The 21,906-nt window shown below is 39.6% G+C and overlaps 1 protein-coding gene across 1 annotated transcript in view; it reads left to right on the top strand.

Annotated features, from left to right (window-relative positions):
• Positions 1 to 21,906, top strand: part of LOC115902841 (ALK tyrosine kinase receptor-like) — a 277,205-nt gene that overhangs the window by 189,819 nt on the left and 65,480 nt on the right. The window contains exon 5 of the mRNA XM_030946691.1: positions 12,392 to 12,519. Within this exon, the coding sequence (XP_030802551.1) occupies positions 12,392 to 12,519 (128 nt within the window). The remainder of the gene's footprint in view (positions 1 to 12,391; positions 12,520 to 21,906) is intronic.

Raw genomic sequence — 21,906 nt, 5'->3', positions numbered from 1 at the left:
CATGGCTTGTTTTTTATTGAACAGTATTGATTGTTCTTGGCAAATAGGGAGCCAGAGAGCCTTGTGGTTATGCCTGTTAGGGAAAATTAGAGGTCATTGTGGGACTTTGAGTGTCAATAAAACTAAATTTTGATGAAAAAGGCAAAACTCTACTTTGAAGTAGGCAACCCATGTAGAAAAGCAGCGAGGGGGTAAAGAAAGAGTGGAAATTTTACTGTATTTCGTATCAGTCTACAGAACTTATGGTTCTGCTCAGGAGAGGAAGAACAGCAAGGAAATAGTTCTAGAAAAGAGTACATTGAAAAATCCTCTTGATGAGGCATGAAACATAATTAATGTTAAGAAATGCAGTTTTGGTGTTGCTCCCCAGTTTTTCCTACGTATAGTTGATCTGACAATATGTACACTTGCGTGTGGATATTTGACATTCCTGCAGCCTTATTTTCTGATGTGCTCAAAGGTTGTTGCAGGTTCATATAGAAAAACTCATCCTTGTTCAGAGTATAATTTGTATGTTATATTGCAAACAGGGTTTAAGTCACAGGGTAGGAATAGAGCCTGAATTTGTTTGGCCTTTTTCACTGAGCTGGGTATTAACTTAATCAAGCCTTACAGTACCCTCAGGTACCAAGTATACCTTTTTATACTGATGTTCATAGAAATGTCACAGTGTTTTTGAAGTCACATTGAAATATCATGGCAAGGACCTTTTCCCTCATTTTTGCCCTGTGAGGGAATTATGGAATGGTTTTCTTTCCAGCCTTTGCCCAATACAAGTGAGCTTGTACGTGAGACTTGTTCTTTGAGGCTAAGCTCCTATTTCTGTGCTCCTGAGCTTTCCAGGATGCTGCAGTACATGGTCTTCTTCCGAGAAGGGTGTCTAAAGGCAAGAGCTAGCTCAGAAAATATTATTGAATTGCAATTACTGATCTTGTAAGAAAAAAAGACTACTTGAATTTGAAAAACAACTTAATGTAATACTGAGATGAGCAGCATTGTCAGGACTGCTATTTTGGGAATGCATGAAAAGGCCTAGGTATTTTCTTTAGCAGTAAATACTAAAGACAGTCATCATGTTTTCGTGTGCTTTTAGAATCAAAAACACCTTCCATTTCATTGGCAATATTAACCCGAGGAAATGAGCTTTTTGGTTTAGGAACCTTTTTATTTGATTGTGAGGAGCCAGTATATTATACTGGAACATCTTGTGGAGTCTGTTTTCTATGCATGTTTCTTGTCAAGACTTTTCTATTTATGCTCAAAGGAAGTGTGTGTGCCAAATGTTGAGACTAACAGGCAAATGTATTCTGAGCTAAATAAAACAACTCCATGCTCCAGGTTCTGGGAAGCTGAGAAACCAGACAGTGTCTTAAACTCGTACCTGCAGGCAGTGACAGATGCAGTTGGCTACTCCTGACTTCCCTTCTGGATGTTCAGTGTGGCTTGCTCTGATTCTGTTTCAGAAATACCCAATACTAAATTCAGGAGATTTAGATCAGTGGGACAGAAACAGTCTCAACATGTGTGGAAAAACTAGACTTGACTTTTGGTAGCATTTTTGGACCTACCCAGCAGATGTTACGGGTGTGTATGCTGCAAATGTGGTAGGAGGGGCAGACGTTGTCAGCACTGGACATTGCTGAGTGCTGCCGTGTTGAAAGCAGCAGCAAACCTCACTTTGGTGGCATTTCTGTCTCTTAAAAGTTGACATTTCAGTTGTTAAGTGGTATGATCTGTCTGACTTCTGAAGCGTCATTTGCTCTGAAGAGCAGACACCGGCCTCCCAAGTTCCTTCTCTTTGAGGACACTGACAAAGTGACTGTTTTAGTCACTCTCTCTTTATTTTAAATTCCTTCTCCATTCGAAATTGAGTCATACAATTCAAAGGCCCCTTCCCCAACAGGGTAACTCTTACAATATCTGCTGCATAAGCAATAATGGATAAAACCTTTCTGCATTCCAAGCCTCATATTTCCCATCCTTCCTAATGAATAATTTCTTTCAAATTACTGTGTTTGAAGGAAGTAAATTAAATTGGAAAAGGAAGTTTTTCATCAAGAAATGCATCTTTTATTTTCACACCTGCAGTTTTCTTTCATATTACCCCTCACATTGCTTGTGCATAGATATCTTCTGTATTGTACAGTTATGTGGGAAGAATTTCACTTCTCTTTGTTCTGCACCATGTTTTATTCTTATTTACTTATCTATTTTGCATGTCATATGGCACATGCTCTGCCCAGTGCAATTTTATGCTACCTTTGTGCTGCAGGCAAAGACTGGAAACAGCTGAAGTTATGGGAAAGGTGGTATTTGCTGAGGATTATCTGCCAGCCTTTTTTGTTTCTGGGAATCTCTAATACCCAGTCGGGCTATTTTTTGATTTCTAACCAGACAGCTTTTTATGGGATTTGACCTGATGAAATGGGTTTTAGGAGCCTCTTGGAGGACTGTCTTGTAGTGGGCAGGAATGCCTGGAGTTAGATGTTCTGTAAATCCTTCTGAGCCTAATGATTCAAACAGTTCTTCATCTAGTCTTTAATCTTGCTTTAGCTATATTGATATCTGATTTTCAAGTTTGGGTTATTACAGCTGCTAGGTAATTGCAACATATTTGTAAAGGAAAGACAGCAAGCGCAGCTGTTCTCTTCAGTGAAATCTTCTTTCTCACTCGCTCTTTGAACCTAACTTTAAACCTCAAATTTTTCATGGCTTTATTCCTGCCAGATAGGTAGTGAGTGGATACAATATTCCTATTCCCTTTACCTGTGCCATGAAAAGCCATTGCTGAGTATGGAGGCAAAAATCCTGGTTTAATTGGTCTCCGAGACACAGCTGTTGAGAACTAAATTTCAAAGTATTTTGCCACCACTCTTTCTTTTTAAAAGACATTCTGTCTTTCTGAAGCCTTGACTGTATTTGGCTGTAATTAGGATTAGATTGTTTTACTTTCAATATTTAAATAAAAAATGAAAACTACTCTTTGGGACACCTAAGCAGCCTTGTACATTGTGTTGAAAGGATGGAGTTTCCTTCTGATCCTCAAAGACAATTAAGTTACTCCCCGAAGCATGAAATTTAATTACCCTCATCAGAAGCATCACAATGCAGTGGATTAGGACACAGGAATAAGAATGAGAAACTTTGATCCTAGTTCTATCTAACTACTGCCTAAATGAATCACATAACCTTGCTGTGCCTCCTTTTCACTCACCTGAAAAATGAGGTGTTTGATTTCTTTGCTAAAGTGATGTAAGGTCTGTATAACCATCTAAAGATATCGTGGTTTGTACAAATCCTAAGTGTTCCTGGTATTGTCTGGGCTTACATCCTGCCAACAGTTACTGCAACTTGGTTTCATACAGTGAAATTTCATTTTTTGGCAGTGTTAGCTTTGTTAAAGTAGAGGTAATCAAGCTGATATGCAAACAGGGAGAGGGCTACAAGAGGAGGTGACACTAAAGAGCTCTTGTGCACCAGAAAGGTCTGCTGAGCTATTATTTTCACATCGGTTTTGGGGCTACATCTTGGATGTGATAGCTAATTTTAGCATCCCAGGAGTGTCTCCAACCGTGTACTGCTTAAGAGGCAGAGGAAAGTTCCATCGTGCGTGGCTTAACTGGGGCGTGTAAAGGAAAGTTCAGGGCCAGATGAACACATTCCTCTGAGCAAACTGTTGAGCTCTACTGTACTTGCAATTGCAGAAGGCTCTTACTGGAGTGATTAGCCATGTCATGTCCATGGGGTGCTCCCACAAAAAAAATCAGAACTGTTTATTGGATGTGATGAAGTAGTTAATTAAAATAATTGGTTCTGTCATTTAAAAAACCAACAATGCTTTCTCATGTCTCATCCACTCTTGTCTGATAGAGTTTTTATTCTATGAGTTTCTTAGTATGTCTAGAGCACTAAGTTTACATTTTGAAATGGTCTGTAACAAAAATTGTCTTGTAAAAACCTGGTTTACTCATTCCACAGACTTTTAGAAAAGATTAACTTAATTAATAATAACGCTGCCATTCATTTAGTGGGTTACCTTCCAGGGGAGAATTGATTGCTCTCTTGGAAAGAGGTTTGCCCTCCACCATACAGCATAAATTCATTGTCTGACTTTGAATCCCGCTACAGTTCCTCTGCTTTTTGTTCCAGGGCTGAGTCAGTATTAAATCCCGTTAAAAGTTTCTCATTTGTAATCACAAGAATAAGATTTAATTGTGAGTGTGCAATTCTTCAGTCAGTTGCATTTTCAGTTCTTCACAGTGCTCAAATACAAGTCTTCACATTTTCAGAGCAGGGAATTTTCTTCAAACAAGTTAGGAAGGCAAAATCTTTGTAACAGTGAATTTTCTAGCTGACATTCAGAAAGGCAGTTAAAAAATAATATTTTTAACTCTGTGGAAGTTAACAAGGACAGGTGTTTTTTCTGTAGGTTTTGTCTTCTGCCATTTGAATAGTTTTTCCCGTGTAGAGTGTTTTCCCGTGTGTTGTGCTTGTGTAGCATGCTCTCTGCACAGGAGAAGGGTCCACTACCAAAGAAACTGTAGTGGCTTAATTGCAAACTTCCATTGTTGGCCAGGAATAAGTAGAATGTAAAAAAATATCCTTCACAGCCAACTTGTGTTTCAGTGAAGCCTAAAGCAGTTTCTTCCATATTGCAGTATCTTCCAAGCTGTACAATTCTCAGTGGAGCAGCTGTACAAAGGAGCCCAGCACTGCAATTCTAGAGAGAGGGTAGATTTAACCTCCTTTCCAGCACTCATGAAGGGGTATAATTGCATTTTGGAGTCAAAAATCTTGTTGGACTCCTGTTGTAGGCAAGGTAATTACTCAATGCCTGGGTTATTGGTCAAACCAAGCACAGTTACAGCACACTTTCTTGGGGGGGAGGTGGCAGTGGTTTTAGTTTCATCTTAAAAGCACTGAAAGAGTAACAGGAAAGAAAATAATTGCAATTTTTTTAAATTTTGTGGTTTTTTTAATGGCAAAACTTTTGTGAAAGCATATTCTAAAGGCATTTTGAGGAAAGGCTGGGGAAGCTTTCTTGAGCCACTCACAGGGATGTTAAAGGTGTGATCCAATGACACTAATAAAGGTCTCAGCTGTATTTAACCTACCAGTTACAGTTTTGTCTTGCTTATGCAAAAGGCCAAAGAAAAGGGTAGAAAGACAGTCAGCATTAAATCAATAGAGGAAAAGGGATACTATTTTTCTTTCCCTTAAAATAAAGTTTTCCCATTTTTCTTGCTCTTATAAACTAAAATTATCAATGAGCAGATGAATTAACATTGCAAACTTTGTGTTGCACATCAAGAATTTCCTCCTTTAATGTTAAATAATCTCTTGCATTATTGTACAATATTTTTATTAATTCCCATTTTGTAAGACTATATTATCATGCTTTAAATTCTGGACCCAATGTCATTTAAGTAATTTTAGGGTCAGTAAACTGAAATTACTTTAAAGTTGATAATTAAAAATAGTTACAAGGCAATGTATTATATTGTTTGAATTAATGAAAAAAGAGTTTACCCAGACTCCTGCAGATGATTTTATTTCTAATCCTGTCTCTATAAATTTTATTGGCATCTTCTTGAAAACATTTTTCATTTTCTCTTGACTGGAGCCTGAAAAGGTCTTATCTGCTTCTTCCTTTCTGCAGTGCCCATTAGTTGTTGAAGCAAAGCAAAGTCTGAAGCAGTATGGAGGCAAGATTAAAACATATTATAAACTTCTGCATAATTATGCTGGGGCATGCAGGATGAAAATGTTATGTTCTTTCCCCTATTTATCCATTAAAGAGAAAAAAATTCTCATTTGGACTCCTAGTGCTAATTTTAATTCCACCCTTAACAAGGTTTCATTCTCAAAAATCAGCTTCTAATATTCTCACTGCTGCAGGCAGATTTTGATGTGAAATACTCTGACACAGCTGCTATTATTTATATTTAATTTTTTAATTCCCAAAAGTTTGCAGAACCTTTTACCAAAGAGAGAAAATCTAAGCCTTTGCCAAGATACACTGCATTTTTCTTGCAGCCACACCATGATGAGTGCTGGTAGCAGCAGGAGTATTTTACATGAGAGCCTCAACCTGAAGAAATAAAATCACACTGTCACTCAATTTAGCTATGAGGAGTCTGTTAAATTCCATAATTTTTATTCTGGAAAAGTAGAGGTGAGAGTGCAGAATACAGCTTGAATTCACAGAACATTTGTGTCAAGGAGAGGAGATAGCTGGAAGTTCTTGTGTTCCCTCAACCTGCCCTTAATTGTTGCTGGGAGCACATCAGCTGATTCATGATCCTTGGAGGGCCCATGCAGCTCTTTATTCCCCACAATACAGTTCAGCCATCCCTGATTTACTGTGGTTTAAGCTTTGGTTCCTTGGGGCTTCTTGCTAATAATTTCCATACTTTTGTTGTAAGTTGAAGACTTGCTTTCAAATTTTCTGTGAAAGTGAGAAAGTGGTGGGTCTGTCAAGGCTAGGGCAGTATTCTGGGTGAAACTTAACTTCTGCTGTTGGGCCAGTGCAAACTGCACTCCCCTGAAGACATAGGTGGTGGCACAGCCGGCAGCACAGGTGTCAGGCTGGCTGACAGCACAAAAATTAATTCTACCTTCCAGAATTAGCTGGAAGTCTGGGGAATGATCACAAAGATGATTGCTGTACATGGGACTAAACTGGAGTCCCAAAGCTTGCTGCAATCAAGCATTTTGAAACCCCTCTTTAACAGGATGAAAGAGTATGAGTGTTAATTGGATTCAAAATTATTTAACCATGAAGGCAGACAAATGCAGGATTGCAAGTATTCTGGCTTGAGACTTTACTTGAGAGTTCTAGCACTTTTTTTTTTTTAATGCACTGCCTCTAAGAGATCATCCTGACTTGAACTTGCAATTAATCAGTGCTGGCATTACCCAGAGGAGCATGCAAAATGGCATCCAAAGCATTAGTGTATCGATTAGAATTAATCAGGAAAGTGTTCCTTCTGAAGCTACATGCTGCATGAACAACCAGAGCGTTTTAACTACCTCTCAAGTTTCCATGACAACTGGATTGTGGCTTCTGAAACCTAGAGCCTGGCCAACTGAGTCATGGATGGGGGGCTTAAGAAAAGTTAGGCTACAGAGAAGTACTTTGGCTTGTTCGGAACCCAGCATCTCACCCTTGCAGAGTTAAGAGAGGCTGAAGGCTGTGTCCAGCTCACCTTCACATTAAGGACTGAGTATGAAGAAGCCATTTGAAAATTTAGCCCTTGCTCTCCTGTGTAAACCTGGGCTCAGGTTCTGTCAGCAGCGTTTTCTGTTTTGGAGAAAAGCCTTCTGAGAGAAACTCCAGGTGTTGCCCAGGCTTTCTTTAAGCAACTACTTCTTTCTAGGTGACATCTTCATCCAGGTCTGAACTTTTCTAAAGTCTGAAAATGTTTGTAATTAGGATTTTGGGTTACTCTGTCACTGAAGGCCACAGTGTTATTCGTTTCTGTCTAAACTGATGTATACTGCAGATTCTAGATATCTGAGACAATTTCTTTCTTAATGCAGCTTCAGTGAAGGACCTGATGGATCTGACTTGTAACAAGACATTGAGCAGTGCCTAAACAATACAACATAGTGTGTTGCTTTGCAGTATAAAAGTTTAAATTAAAATGTTAAAGTGACAAATTTTTTACTGCTTGAGACAGTATCCAGAGAGATCATCATGGTTATTATGGCCACTGCTGTGGTTGAAATAGGCCATGATGTTGAAGGCTATGTGATGATAGCTCTGGGTACAATAAGTGATGCCTTTGTCCTTACAGTTGTCAGCTTACTGGGCTGATTGATCACTCTGTAGAGTGCTTGGAGGTCATGCAGAGGATAACAAGAGTAATCTGTTACCTGCTGTTGTTTGCTTTTGGGTCCTGTGTTTCACAAATGCAGAATGGTTGAGGTTGGAAGGAACCCCTGAGATTGAGTAGTCCAACTTCCCTTCTTGATGCAGGGTGAGAAGCAGGTTACCCAGAGCTATATCCACTCCCACTTTAAATATCTGGAAACAGAGACTCCATAAGATTTCTGGGCAACTTGTTCCAGTGTTCAGTCACCCTTAAAGTAAGCTTTCTCTTGTATTTTAATGGAGTTTCTGGTCTTTCAGTCCAAGAAAAGTGCCTTGTGCTTGCCTGTTGTCCTTTCATTGAATACCCTTGTCCAAATCTGTCTCCTTTTCATTCACCCATGATGGATCAACACTGATAAAATACTTCCTGAGCCTCCTCTTCTCCAGGCTAAGCAATCCCAGCCTCCTCTTATATGTCAGATGCTCCAGTACCTAAATCATCCCTGTGGCTGTTTGCTGGACTCACTTCTGTACCTTGTGTCTGTCTTGTGCTGGAAAGGGCTGCCCTGGACCTGGTCTTCCAGAAGTGTTTCTCCAGAGCTGAGTAGTGAGGAAGAATCACCCCTTTGATCTGTGTTTCCCAGTGTAGCCTGGGAAAATATTGGCCTTTCTTGTCACTGGGGCATGTTTCTAGCTTGGGCTCAGCATTTTGTATACCAGGACCCACAAGTTTTCCTCTGCAAAGCCGCTTTCTGGCCTGTACTGGTGCCTGAGGTTGTTCCTCTGCAGAGGCAGTGCTTTACATTTCTCTTTCTTGAACTTCATGAGGTTCCTGTTGACCCAAATTTCCAACCTCTCCCAGTGGCAGCCCAACTGTCCTGTGTATAAGATGCTTCTCTCAGTCTTGCTGGGAGCTTGTTGATAGTGCAGCCTGTCCCATGACCCAGGCCATCATTGAAGACAGAAAACACTATAAAACCAGAGGTGTACCCCCAGTGACTGGCTTCCAGCTGGACTTGGCACACTGGTGATAACCCTCCAAGCCAGTCCACCTCACTGCCCACTCACAGTCTGAGCTTCCATCAGTCAGTGGAGATGGGATGGGAGGGAGTACTGGAAACTTATCAAAGTCAAGGTAAGCAACATCCACTGCCCTCCTCCTCGAGCAAGAAGGTGCTATCACCTTATTGTGCTATTTTTGTTCAGCACAGAAACCTGTCAAGTTGGTGAAGTATGACTCCAGTATGAGGTTCCTTACGTGGTGTTTCCCCATCTATCCCAAAAGACAACTGAAGTAGCTTTCTGTTACCTTGCTAAAATCCTTTCTGAATTAGATTCATAACATGTAGACCACTGATAGAAATTTAATAAAGCTATGCTAATTAACATCTGATATGTATTGGTTATGCTGCAGTAGATCTTGCTGATGCTGCTGCCAGGCAGCTGTATATAGTACAGGATGTGCAAATGAATGTGGGTCTGTGTCATACAGTGTGTTATACAGAAGGTCTGGAGATCAGAGTCCCAGATCTGCCACAGAATGATGGCAGAACTGATTCCTATTTGAATTTGCCCACAGGTGCCTCTGCTGACCCTGGAGCTATTTTTAGTATCCCTGATAAATCCACCAGTTAATGTCATCTTTGTCTCCAAAATAAGAGGCTGATACTTGGTATTTCTTTTCAGATGAATCTCTGAATCTCAGGCACCCTATTGTAGGAATTTGTACCACAAAGTATGACTATATTTTGTAATGAATCTGGGCTTGAGTGAGTCTGCCTTTTCCAGTCTTGTGTCGTGGTGATATAAAACACCTGCTTGGCAACAGCTCTGGGAGTTAATAAAGTTTCTGTGGTAAACTATGAGAGGCCTGAGAATCTCAAACTAAAGTTATTGCACCAGTAACTCAAAAAAGCAATTCCTAAAACTCCTGGCACATTTATCCAGAGGGTTAGCAGTAGCACAGAAATGGAAATCATTGTTGAGAGCCGCTGCGTACTTGGAATTAAAATCCATCAGTCTTCTGAAGCTGAGGAAAACAATTTTCATGACATACAGATGCTTTTGTATTTCATAATCAAATTTAATCTAGGGTTAGTTTTGGCTCTATTTGTAGGGAAATTTGTATCCTCTAATCCTTACAATATACCTAAGTTGAGATGACATCAGAAGAAATAACTCACACAGAAGCTAGGCATTTAAAATACTCTCAATGCTTTGTTCTATTTAATTTCAGCAAAAGCAGATTTATCTCTGGGGGGAGTGGGACAGAAAAAGAGTGAGGGCGCCAACAACCTCCTCTCAAGTGGGAGCCTAGAGCACAGAAGGTGGAAGGTGAGATGTGAAAATGAAAATAACTGTAAACAAAAAATGAAATTTAGCAGTCTATTTTCACTCTTCTCAATGGAGAAAGAGGGAGGAGGACACCTAGTAAATCATTAAAAAGCTGTGTTTGCTTTTCTGAGTTGCACATTGAACTGCAATAGTTGCCAGCAGGGTCCTTCTGCAACCTTTGCTTAGGACTTAGGTCCTTCTCATGGCTGTCAGCAGCTTCCTTGCCTGCTGGGAATTTTGTTGAGTTCAGTGGAGCATAACGACACCACTGTATCCCTGAGGAGACAAACAACGTGTCTGCCTCTGAAACCAAGTCTCCTAGCTTCTGTCACAATGTAGGGTCTGCAATTTAGGATTGATCCATGCTCACAGCAGGCACAAGTGATGGTCAGTTGGTGCAAATGTCATATGCACGTGTTGTTATATTTCTTTTCAGAAGGGTTTCTTGACTTCATAACATCCAAACTTTGGCATGCTTCTGGAGAAGGAGATTTCTGTAATGGATGATAATTGTGATAGATGAACTGTGATTCCTGTAATGGATGATAACGGATAAACTGTGTAGGTTCTTGTGCTCAGATCTGTTCCAGAGGGTTCCCTTCCCTCCCCCCAAAAAAGTTTTTTTTTCCCAGCTCATGGACAAACACAAACACATATACAGGGAGGCAGTGGAGGTACTTGACAAAGAAATCTTTTTGTAAGAGCAATAAAAAATGTGGGGTTTTGTCAAAGCACAATGAAAAATTTCTGACAACTAGAAATAATTACAGTCTTCCCCTAAAATGCTTAATACTGGTGTTTGAAAACAACTTAAGGAAACACAATACATTTTTGGTCTCATCTTTCAAAAGTTGCAGCTGGAGCTGCATTTCCTAATAGGTTTTGTTAGGCCCTGTTGGTTTGTTAGGCTCCAGCTGACCACTTACAGTATGCTACAAAGGGACTTTTCCCTTGGTGCTGAACTCTTCCTGTAACAGAAGATAAATGTGAAAAAATTGAATTAGTAGCGACTGAGTGACTTTACAGAATCTCTTGTCTCTGATCATGTTTATGGTTAGTGAGCAGGCCCTGATAAACTGGAGCGAAACAGGGGATGGGATCCGTATCACTGCTGAGGTTATAGTGCCTCTTGGGAAGCAGCCCTTCACAAATGGTGTCAAGTGGTTGTATTGGCAGCCTGTGGTGAAAAGGGAGCCCCAGGATGAAAAGGGAGATGGGCCAGACCATGTTATTGTACAAGTGTTTAATTCCTTAACATTTTCCTTGCAGAATTCCAGAATATTGACAAAAAGACAGACGCTTGTATTTTAACTGTCTACCTTTAGACATGTCTTGTGGGATACAGAATTGGAATCGGGGGTCTAGGAATAGTTCTTGTGCTCTCTGGCTGGAAGTCATTTCAGGTAAAGCAGCAGACCCAGCTGGTCAGAGGGGAGGAGATAGACATTAAAGACAGCCAGGCAGTGATGTCTTCTAGCATCTCAGGGAATAAATTAAGCTCATACAGGCTTTTTGTTCTCATTTACTCTTGGCAACAAGCAGACTGAGTTGTAGCACTCTTGGAGTGTGGATGTTAATCTCCAGGGCTGCTAATTCACTTCCTTTATTTACTTGCTGGGAATTTTTGTCATTTGGGAGGGAGGTAAGCAGGAAAAGAGGGACAGGAAGTGGAGGAGGAGAAATGGAATGTTTTAGATGTGGTGCCTTGTGCACAGGTAGACGTTCCGGCCAACTGCTTTAGAAGCAAAACGTGTTACCTCAACCAGTGATGCAGTGCTGGGAATTAGAGCTATTGCACAGCCCTGGAGAGTGCCTTATTTCCTGAGTGACTAAGAGAGTTTTTGGTGAGGCTCAGGAATTATATTTAAAGAGGATGTGCATGTGTGCTACAAATTTCACAGCTTGCTTTGCACAGAGAGTTAAGCTTCCTTTAAACAGCAGGCAGACATCTGGGGGCACAGAATTGTGACAGAAGAGAGCGATAAGCTGCTGTTTAGTTGGGCTTCCACATCTTTGCTGGGTGGAAATCTTGGTGCTTAGAATCTTGGTTTTGCAAAATCCATGGGAGGGAAAGGCCCTGACCATGGGGCACTGTGAGGGAAGTGAGGACTGGGGTAGGAGGCACAGTGTGACCAGCCATAAATGGAGCTGCTCCTTTGGGGGATTTGGTATTTGTAAAGTAGTAGCCCTTCTTACAGCTCTTCTCCTGTGTTCCTTCCTCTTCCTCTATGATGAGACCAGATGGGTGTTGCTTCAAAGGAGAGTTGGACACCTGGAGAAACCATTTCGGATCTCACTGGAATATGTTCCTAATGGGAACAAGAGCCTGGCAGCCGTGGATTCCTTCGCCATGAAGAACTGCAGTTCAGGTAACAGAGTATTTTATTGTTCCTAACTCATAGTGCTTTGATGCCTTTGTGGAGAGAAGCACGATTTCTGACTGCTGCAGATGCCACAGAAGGAAAGGTTCTTGTCAAATGAATAATTTAAATTAAAAAAAATAAAATGGGGCCCCTCTCAGGGAAGCATCTTTTCTAGTGTTGCCTTAAAACTTTCCTTCGAGAAGTTAAAAAGAAGTTTGTTGTTTTGGTTTGCTTTGCCTTTTTTTTTTTTTTTTTTCTTTTCCATTTGGGAAGAATAGCTATGAAAATTTAATTTGGAGAGAAAAGAAGCAGTATTCATCCTGGCTTGCCAGATGCATATCCTGACAACTTCACTTTTCTGCAGCAGAAAGTAGAGCAGATGAGGGGCTCCTTGACAGACACCTTGCAAGCCATCTTTCTTTTATGTTCATGGTTACAAATTTCGGGGTTGTTTTTTTAAACAACTGTGGAAAACTTGATTCTAATGGAGTGTGCCTTTCTTTGGCAATGTTCCAAAGCAGTTATTGCTGAGCAGCCCCTAATAGCTTCATGTAATGTATGGAATTTTAATAATGGACAACCTAAATGGGGGTTACTTTTTTAAATACAAGCTATGTAATCAATCCAAGTATGTAAATTCAGCGCTCTGTGCCAGAAGCAGCTGCATATTAGTTCTACCAGTTTTATGGACTCTGTGAATCATTCTGAAATCTTTAGGTGGCATGTCAGTGAAGAATATTACTACTTATAGCTCTTAACACATTACTTTTTGTCCATTTTATTTATTTGGAGTAGTGCTGAGTTGAGCTGCATGTCCTTCTTTTCAACCTCTCTAGGACAGGGAAATGTGCTGCAGAACATACATTATTTTGGTCATTTACCTTGCTCTCCACAAAGGCCAGTTGTATTAAAGGATTTATTGCACTGTTTGTACATAAAGGTGCTCTCTAAGCTCCAACAAGGAGCAGCCTGACATTGTGCTGGAAGCAAAGGCATGTTCAGACAGAAGGTGCCTGTTGTGCCGCTGGTGTAAGGACACAAGTCATCCACAGTGCTTTGGAAATTCAGTGCAAGAGACTGTGGGCACAGGAATTCCTCTTTTGGGAGCACTCAGGGGTGAGTCCCAGGTGCTGGGCTGGGAGTTCTGACCAGCAGCAAGTGCTGCTGTGCAATGATGGATGTCAGGGGCTGAGGTCATTTAGATACATTCTGAGCAAAAGAAGGAACAAATCTCCCATTTTGCCTGCAGATTTGTAGCAAACAGCTACTCCTCTGCCCTGCTTATAGGACACAGTGTAAGAACAATGGCACCAGAGGACAAAACCACTTGTTCTCTTATTTTCAGTTGGTTTAGGTCACTAAGCCTTTTGTGTACAGCTGAAGATGTGGCAGTGTACTTTTACAAGGAAAGAGGTGGTGATGAGCAGCTGAGGGTGACACCTTAAGCTTGGAGAAAATAGGGAAAGCAATAAGAAAAGATTAATCTAAATCTAATTTTTCTGCAGCTGTTAGAAGCCTTTGGGCAGCTTAGCTACTTGGATACCTTAATGCTGCTGAAGCACATAAAACATGGGTGAACTTGAGAAAGAAATATCTAAGAAATAGAAACATGCCTTCAGCCTGATTTTTCTAAGCCTTTTGAAGACCATAAACACAATTTAAAAATAAATTAAGGAGTACATACAATCTTAGGAAGTTAGGCTACCATTTCCACAGGCTCAGAGATAGAAAGAATCACAGAATTTGCTGAGTTGGAAGGGGCCCATGAGGATCATTGAGTCAAATCTCAGCCCTGCACAGAGCACCTCAAGAGTCACCCATGTGCCTGAGAGCAATCTCAAAACCCTTCTGGAGCTTTGTCAGACTTGGTGCTGTGACCACTGCCCTGGGGAGCCTGTTCCAGTGCCCAAGCACCCTCTGGGTGAAAAACAACAAGGGCTTGAAGAAGTTTGAGGTTGGAATTTGCTTTTGCATGTTGGTGATTCCATTTTTTTTGAGCTCCTTAATCATAGAAAAGATTTTGCATAGGAAAAAAATATTTCATCTGAACTGAAAAATAACTGTTTATATGGGATTGAATGGGAAATTAAAACTCAAGGAGATTCTGATGGTGATAAAATTCTGAATTTTTAAAAAATTCAAAATCAAAAAAGTCTAGTTAATTGTCACTTGAATATCTTCACATTTCCCAATTCCCATAATAGAAGGAAAGTTCTTACAGTCTTTTCTCAACCTTAGGATTCAAATCTGATCAGAGAGCCCCTACAGTCAATACAAAGACTGCTTGTACTTCTGTAGGCTTTGTCTCAGGACAACTAACAGGTAGCGTTGCCTGGACTGCTACAACCAATTGACTTTCAATTACTGACTTAAATGTGAAGCAAATTGTGTTTGTCAGTGTGTAAAACCTAAGCTATTGATTGCCTAATTCTCTTTCTTACAACTTACTATTTAAATAAGTGCAGTAGCCAAAGCAAAAAAAAAAAACCAACAAATTGCAGAGAAGTAATATATTAATTTAATAACACCAGTTAAGAAATTTGTTACTTATACAAGTAAATTAATTGGTACAGTGGCATTTCATAGTGGATGGTAATTTCTAGTAATAAAAATAGAGTTCATTTCCTAAGTAATGTATTGACTTATTTATGATATTTAATGGGTTTCTCACTGATTTTTTATTGAAGTTGTAAATTAATTAATTTGCTAAGTTATTTCCAAAAGTCTTAATTAAAGTACTTATTAGTTGGCACAAGTAAATGACAAGACATTGTTTTACTTAGCAATGTTCGATTTACCAATTCTAAGTAAATTTTTACCTAAGGGGCGTGGAGACCAAATGCTTCTGAAATGTCTTAAAGCTTTAATGATGCTCCAGGGCTGTTAAAAGCAGTTATTTCAGACACTCAGCCTGTCCGAGAGGAAGCACTTAGCTTTCAAGTTTTCAAGCTCAGTAAGCAACATAAAAACCATTTATTCTGGAGAGGGGAGAAACTGTGTGCTGTTGATTAAGTTAATGCTTCTGTCCACTCAGCAATTGCCTTTTTTCAGTAGATATTGAAAGTACCCAGAAACACACATTACCTTTGGAGCTGGTAGGCAGTTAGTTCTGTAATGATCTGATGGCTGTAATATGTATGCAAATTTCTGAAAGTTGGAGTTAAGGTTGTACTAAAGGCAAAATCCTTGATCAAAAGCACAGGACCTCTCAGGAAAGGAAGAATTTTGAAGATCAGGAGGTGATTTTACTGAAAGAAGAGAGAGCAAAAGAAGAGTGAAAATACAGACTTACAACACGTCTGAGGAAGTATGATCAACCACCACATAGAATTTTTCATGATACCACTTGATAAATATTCTAGCAACAGATTTATGAATCAGCTGCAGGAGATCAATAAGGGCTCTCTCCAGACAGGATTGCTTATGCATCTGAATCATTACTAAAATGATGTTTCTGTGCATTCGGACAAAACCCGGATATGTATCATTTCAGTTTTCCCACATGCTCTCTTTTTGCAGTTTGTCTTATAAATTAATTCGATGACAGGATGTTGTGGTTAACTGAACTTAATGAAATACCAGTGAGCCCCTTTTAAAAATGAGTTCTTGATGCTTCCTATTGGAAAATTGGCTAGAAAAGTTAACCTCTTCCCAACAGAAAACTGAGATTATATCAGTGTATGAGAGTGAATCACAGAACAGGCCAGGTTGGAACGAACCTCAAAAGAGAATCTGGCACTTTTTGTGTGAAAGGGAGTCTGAGGGAGATTATCTAGAACCCTGACCCAGCTGCATCTTGAAAACCTCCAGTGATGAGGCCTCTCCCACATCCCTGGAGAGTTGCTCCAGCAGTTGCATCTTCTCACTATAAAAATAATTAAACATACATTTCAAACTGAAGCCCCACATGACACACAGTTCATTTAGATGTTAATAATTAATTGGAAAAAAAAATTATAACATTTAAGTAATTTTCATTTGGGTAAAATTGCAAGATATTTACAGAAGTTTTCTTAAACCACTAGATCAATTGTGACAATATTTTATGTTTCATTATTTGCTTGGTTCTATTTATGGGATGGAGGAGTGAAGGTGTGAACTTTCAGTAGAATCAATCATGTCATCTTATATGGTCTGGAGATCCACCTCTGTCCAGAAATACAGGGGAACAGGTGAGCAGAACAATGAGCAGTCAGTATTTTGTCATTGTTATAAAACAAAAATAAACGTGATTCAAAAAAGAAAAGTAGTCATAATTTCAGAAGAAGCTGTCTCTATCTGAAGTTTAGGATTAACATTTACCATAATATTACTTGGCCTGTCCAGGTAATTTCTGTGTAAAAGAAGCTGGATCATTTCCTTTGACATTAATGCCATGGTTAAGAACCTTACTGAGCCAGAGAAAAGGTCCAGAGCTAATTGAAGCCAGCAGGATTATTCAGTATGTTGGCATTATGTTTCTTCATTTCAAAAACATAAAATTAGGCAGACTGGCTGCATTTTCCAACAAGTGGCCTATGCTATTTATACAGTTCAACTGGTCTGGTTTTCCTGTGGGTCTAATTTCACTAAGTAGGCATTTGGAAAAGCCTGACTATTTTAAGAATATTTGCTTCCAAATGCTTTGGCGACCACCTTCTTTCCCCATTCACCTCTGCTCCCTCATCAGCTATGACTGATTATTCTGATTTCAGCTTGTGTGCCAAAAACTGTCTCTAACCTGCTTGTGTTTTAATCCTGTCAGGATCTTGTGTCAGAGAAAATACTGCTTTGCAGATGAGGGTGGTGGCTGTAGTGAAGTTAAATAATTTTAAAGTCATTCTAAAGTGAAAGTTATTTCACTTGTGGTTTGTGCCAATTTAAGTAAAATAAATTTAATGAACTTTTTATGGGGCTTATCTTTGTTTTCACTTTCATCTTTTTAAAATTAAGTTATTGTAATGCTAGGAATAAAAAAAATTAAACAAATTTATTTTTAACATTTCTTCCAGAAGAGGCACAGTAACTCAATTACTGGTAGAGTAGCTTCTTGCAGTAATGAATTAGTGATTATGCATTTCTGTTACTGGCTGTGAGCACCTACTTCTTGAAGAGCCAGATTTAGACAGTGGTGGTTATGTTGAATAATTTAATCTATTTAGAACCTTCATGTGCTCATCAAAGGAGCAGCAGGGGGGAAGCAAACCTGAATATCTAGAGAATTTGGGTTTCATAGGTCTGCCATGCCAGTTTGGTGAGAAATGGGACAGAGTGTCCTATTGTTTTATTTAGTAATCAACTGGCCATATATTTGGGGTTTTAAGATATGGAGGAGGGGGATAAAAAGAAATGTTTTATAATGCACTTAAAATTCATCTTTAAAGTAGATGTTTTCATGCAGAAGGTGGAAAGGCTTCAACCTGCCACAGCAGCTCCAAATAGGTGTGCCTTACCAGAGTGAGCAGGTTTATCCTCTCTAGCTCAGAAAAGGTTAGGTGGCTTGGGTTAAGAAACAGAATTGAGAAATCTCAGCCTTTAAAATCCAAAGTCTTAATAGTCTGAAGAGAAGGACCTGCTAAGAAGTACTAGGAACTGCTCAAGAGACATTGCAAATGTTGGCACTTGTGGGTCTTAAGTACTTTTTAACACCTTGAAGAATTGGCCAATACATTATCTTTTTAATGCTGTATATGATTTTTATCCTGACCTTCTCCTTTAATTAAGGCTTATTTCAACAGGGGAGCCATTGATTCAGTGAAAGAAAATGAACTCTGTAATCTGCTTTCCCCAAATTGAACTTATTTTTATTACTATTAATTGCTGCCACTTACTTCTTGTGATGTTTTAACGGCTTGGATTTATTAAAACAATCATAGGATTTGCTATTATCACTTGAGAAATGGGAAGGACAATGATGATTTACGGATGACCCAACGATTTTAAGCCGGTATTACTCCAGATTCAAAGATTTATGCAATCTGACTCCACTATGTAAGTAGATGACAGTCTCACTCTCCGTTTTTCTCTCCCTAATAAACCCCAAAAGACTGCTAGCCTGTAACAGAGGACATGGAGATCCCTGATTTTGCAAAAGAGGGATAGTTTTGGTCAGAGTTCTGTTTTACATCCATAAAGTTCGCTATTAGATGTAGGAAGGTTTTGTTGATTCAAATAGGACTGGTGTTTGGAGTTGTTAAGACCTGACTCTGCAACTTGATTCATGTTTGTGAAGAGTTGCAGTGGTCTTTGTGAAGAACTGAGACAGTGGGGAAGCTTAGAAATGCAGAACAGAAGAGGGAGATGATCGAGCAGAAAGGAAATGAGTCAGACTGAGTCAGCAAAAGAAGAGAAACATAGAATCCCAGAATGGTTTGGGTTGAAAGGCACCTTAAAGATCATCTAATTCCAACCTCCCTGCTGTGGAAAGGGACACTTCCCACTAGGCCAGGTTGCTTGAAGCCCCATCCAACCTGGCCTTGAACACTTCCATGGATGGAGCATCCACAGCTTCTCTGGGCAACCTGTGCCAGTGCCTCACCACAGTGAAGAATTTCTTCCTAATATCTGATCTGAACATCTTCTCTCTCAGTTTGAAGCCATTCCCTCTTGTCCTGTCACTACATGCTCCTGTGAAAAGCATCTGTCCACCTTTCTTGTAGGATCCCTACAGAAAGAGGGAGAGATGGTGACAAATCACTAACACTGAAAACAAACTACAGGATATCAGGCAGGAATAATTGGTCTAGATGGTGGAAATGATTAAAAAGTTTGACCAGTTAGAAAGTGATTGGAAGAAACATTTACAATCCAATTAATTAACTAGGGCAATCAAGCTTAATCAGATAGTCACTCAATCAACCTGACTGAACTAAGTGGATAATCTGTTGAACCGGCAAAGAAACCAAGTGAGGGAAATGCACTGAATTGTCAAAATTTAATGAAATGCACAAGAATTAATCCATTAACATTTAAAATTATCAAATGCAAAGATAAATATGTAGGATATTCAGATGGAAACTAGTCCCATTTGGTGGCACATCTCACCAGAGCCTCAGAGGCATTAATGAGCAAAATAGATTTTGAAAGATGAAGAACAAGAATGAAGAGAATATGGCACAATTAGGAAAGAAGGTTTTCTGTGTTTGCTTGAAAATGAAATCATGCCAACAGCAAGAATCTTATTATTTTTAAAGCCTGCTTAAGCGTCACACATACAAATGGTGGGTACTGAGGTGGTCACCGCTTCTCTGTAGTAGTGCAGTACATACAAGGTTGAAAAAAAGGTGTAATTCTTCCTCTTTCTTCACAGGGTAGAGTCCTTAAGGTTTTGGCTCTGGGCTTATCCTCTGAAAAGTTCAAGTCCAGCTTGGTTCCTATGTCTGAGAGGTCTCGCTATAAATCTGCCCCAGTCATGCTATAAGACCCTGTCCAGCTCTTTTTGTCCAAAGCCTTCCCTTTCCTGGCTCAGGAGCCCTGCTGCCTTTGTCCTGCTGTTCTGTTTCTGCCAGGTCTACTGCAGTCAGCTTTCTGAGCAAACCAATTACTAAATCAACCCACAGGCGTTTTTTTTACAACCCTGCACTGTATCCAGCATGGGAGAGGTGTGGCACCTTGGTGCCAACACTGAGGGATACGGTGACAGTCTGCAATAGAGCAACTGAAACCAAAAAGCCTTGACCTTGTAATTCCAAATCAAATCCATAGCTCATAAATAGAAATGACAGCTGAATAAAACTACTGCATTGGGTTTTGTCCCCTGAAAAGTTTAGGAATCTGTAAAGGGGAACTAAGTTTTCTCAAAAGCAGTGCATGCCCTTTTAACTAACAAAGGTCCTTTATGCTGTAGTTGGAAATTCACAACCAGTGGCTGCCCATCAGAGTCTCAGGCAGTATCATTAAGCCTGTATGTTGCAATTCTTTTACTCTGAAGTTGTGAAAAAAGATTGGGAGAGAGAACAATGTTTAAAAGCTGCGAAGTGACTTTGGAGCACAAATTAATAGGAACCACACTCCTTAGTCCCTCTAGGAGTTCTCAAAAATGCCATCATTACTGCCTGGCACTAGGACATGCCTTCCATCATGAGGATGAGAAGGGAGGCAGCTTTACCAAGTGCCTCCATAAATGAGGTGTACAGGGCTTTTATGAATTGAGCCTTTGAAAGCCCTTCTAGCAAGGCTTATTGATCCAGAAGTCACACATGGATGGCAAGATCTTAAATTGCAGTCAGTTTTTATTACATGAAAGAAATTTTAAGAACATACCTTTTCCCCTCCCTCCCTTTTTAAAATTATTGCCTGCTGAAGTTTTCTATAACTGGGAGGTTGCAAGCAATTAAATGAGTCAGCTGGATTCTGGGTCCAATTCCAAAAGTATAATGTTCATGGAACATGATTGATGGAGTATCAGTGAATTTGTAAGCATAGGCAGAGGTTTGGAAATGTTTTTTTCAGATCTACAAGGAAATATAAATATAAATTAGTCAACTCTGTAATAAACATTTATCATGTTCCAAAAATATCAGTGGTAGATCTTTCATTTGATGTGAATACAGATGAACAATGCAGCTCTTTGGATACCTAAAAACTTTGAGAGCTGAAAAGCAATCCATCTGGTTCTGTGAGATGATGAGTTGTGCCATACTGGGATCTAAGCTATTTTGGTGGAATTGGGTGCCCCACAATCCAGAGTAAATGATTTCTTGGAAACTACAGAATATTCCTTGCACTTAAGCCCAAATGATGGATTGGATTTTTAAAACATCATTTAGAGCTGTAAGCAACAACTGCATAAATCCAGCGTTAGGTTATGCGGTACAAAAACAAACAAACAAACAAAAATTATGAAATTTCAATATTTCTGTAATATGATCACTGTTGCTATTGGTTTCTAAAAAGACACAAAGACACTGTTGTCTCTTTAAGCACCTCATGGAATAACAGTGTATGTAGACATGTTCATGAACATCAGTTAATGAAGCCATAACCAGAGGAAAGCAGTTGCTCTAAGACCAGAAACATTAAGCACCAAGTTTTCTCAACAGTGTTAACTCAGCCCTCCTGTGTACTCTTGTTGTACACATCAGTAACAAAACAGTAGCAAAATGACTCACCTGTCTGCAAAAATTGCCAAGTGGCTTAGACAGCCAAGTAAAGGAAGTATTTCTTCCATAGGAGCTATTTCCCAAAGCAAAGGAAGTGAGTAACTATGCAGTTACTTGTGAGGAGTTTCTGCCAGTGGAATTACTAAAGCACAATGCACGTCATCCCAATAATTTTTGGAGCCTCAACTGTTTGCATCAGCTTGGAGATCTGCCCCCACATATTTATCAAATATTATATTTATATATTTATCCTTTTGAAGAAACAGGAGCCTAACAAGAGGTTTGATCACAACATTGCTGATTTGGACTTCAG

Source organism: Camarhynchus parvulus, chromosome 3, assembly GCF_901933205.1.
Source record: "Camarhynchus parvulus chromosome 3, STF_HiC, whole genome shotgun sequence".
NCBI classification, from domain to species: Eukaryota; Metazoa; Chordata; class Aves; order Passeriformes; family Thraupidae; genus Camarhynchus; species Camarhynchus parvulus.
Note: the sequence above shows the minus strand (reverse complement) of the source record. Positions and strands in the feature narration are given on the sequence as shown.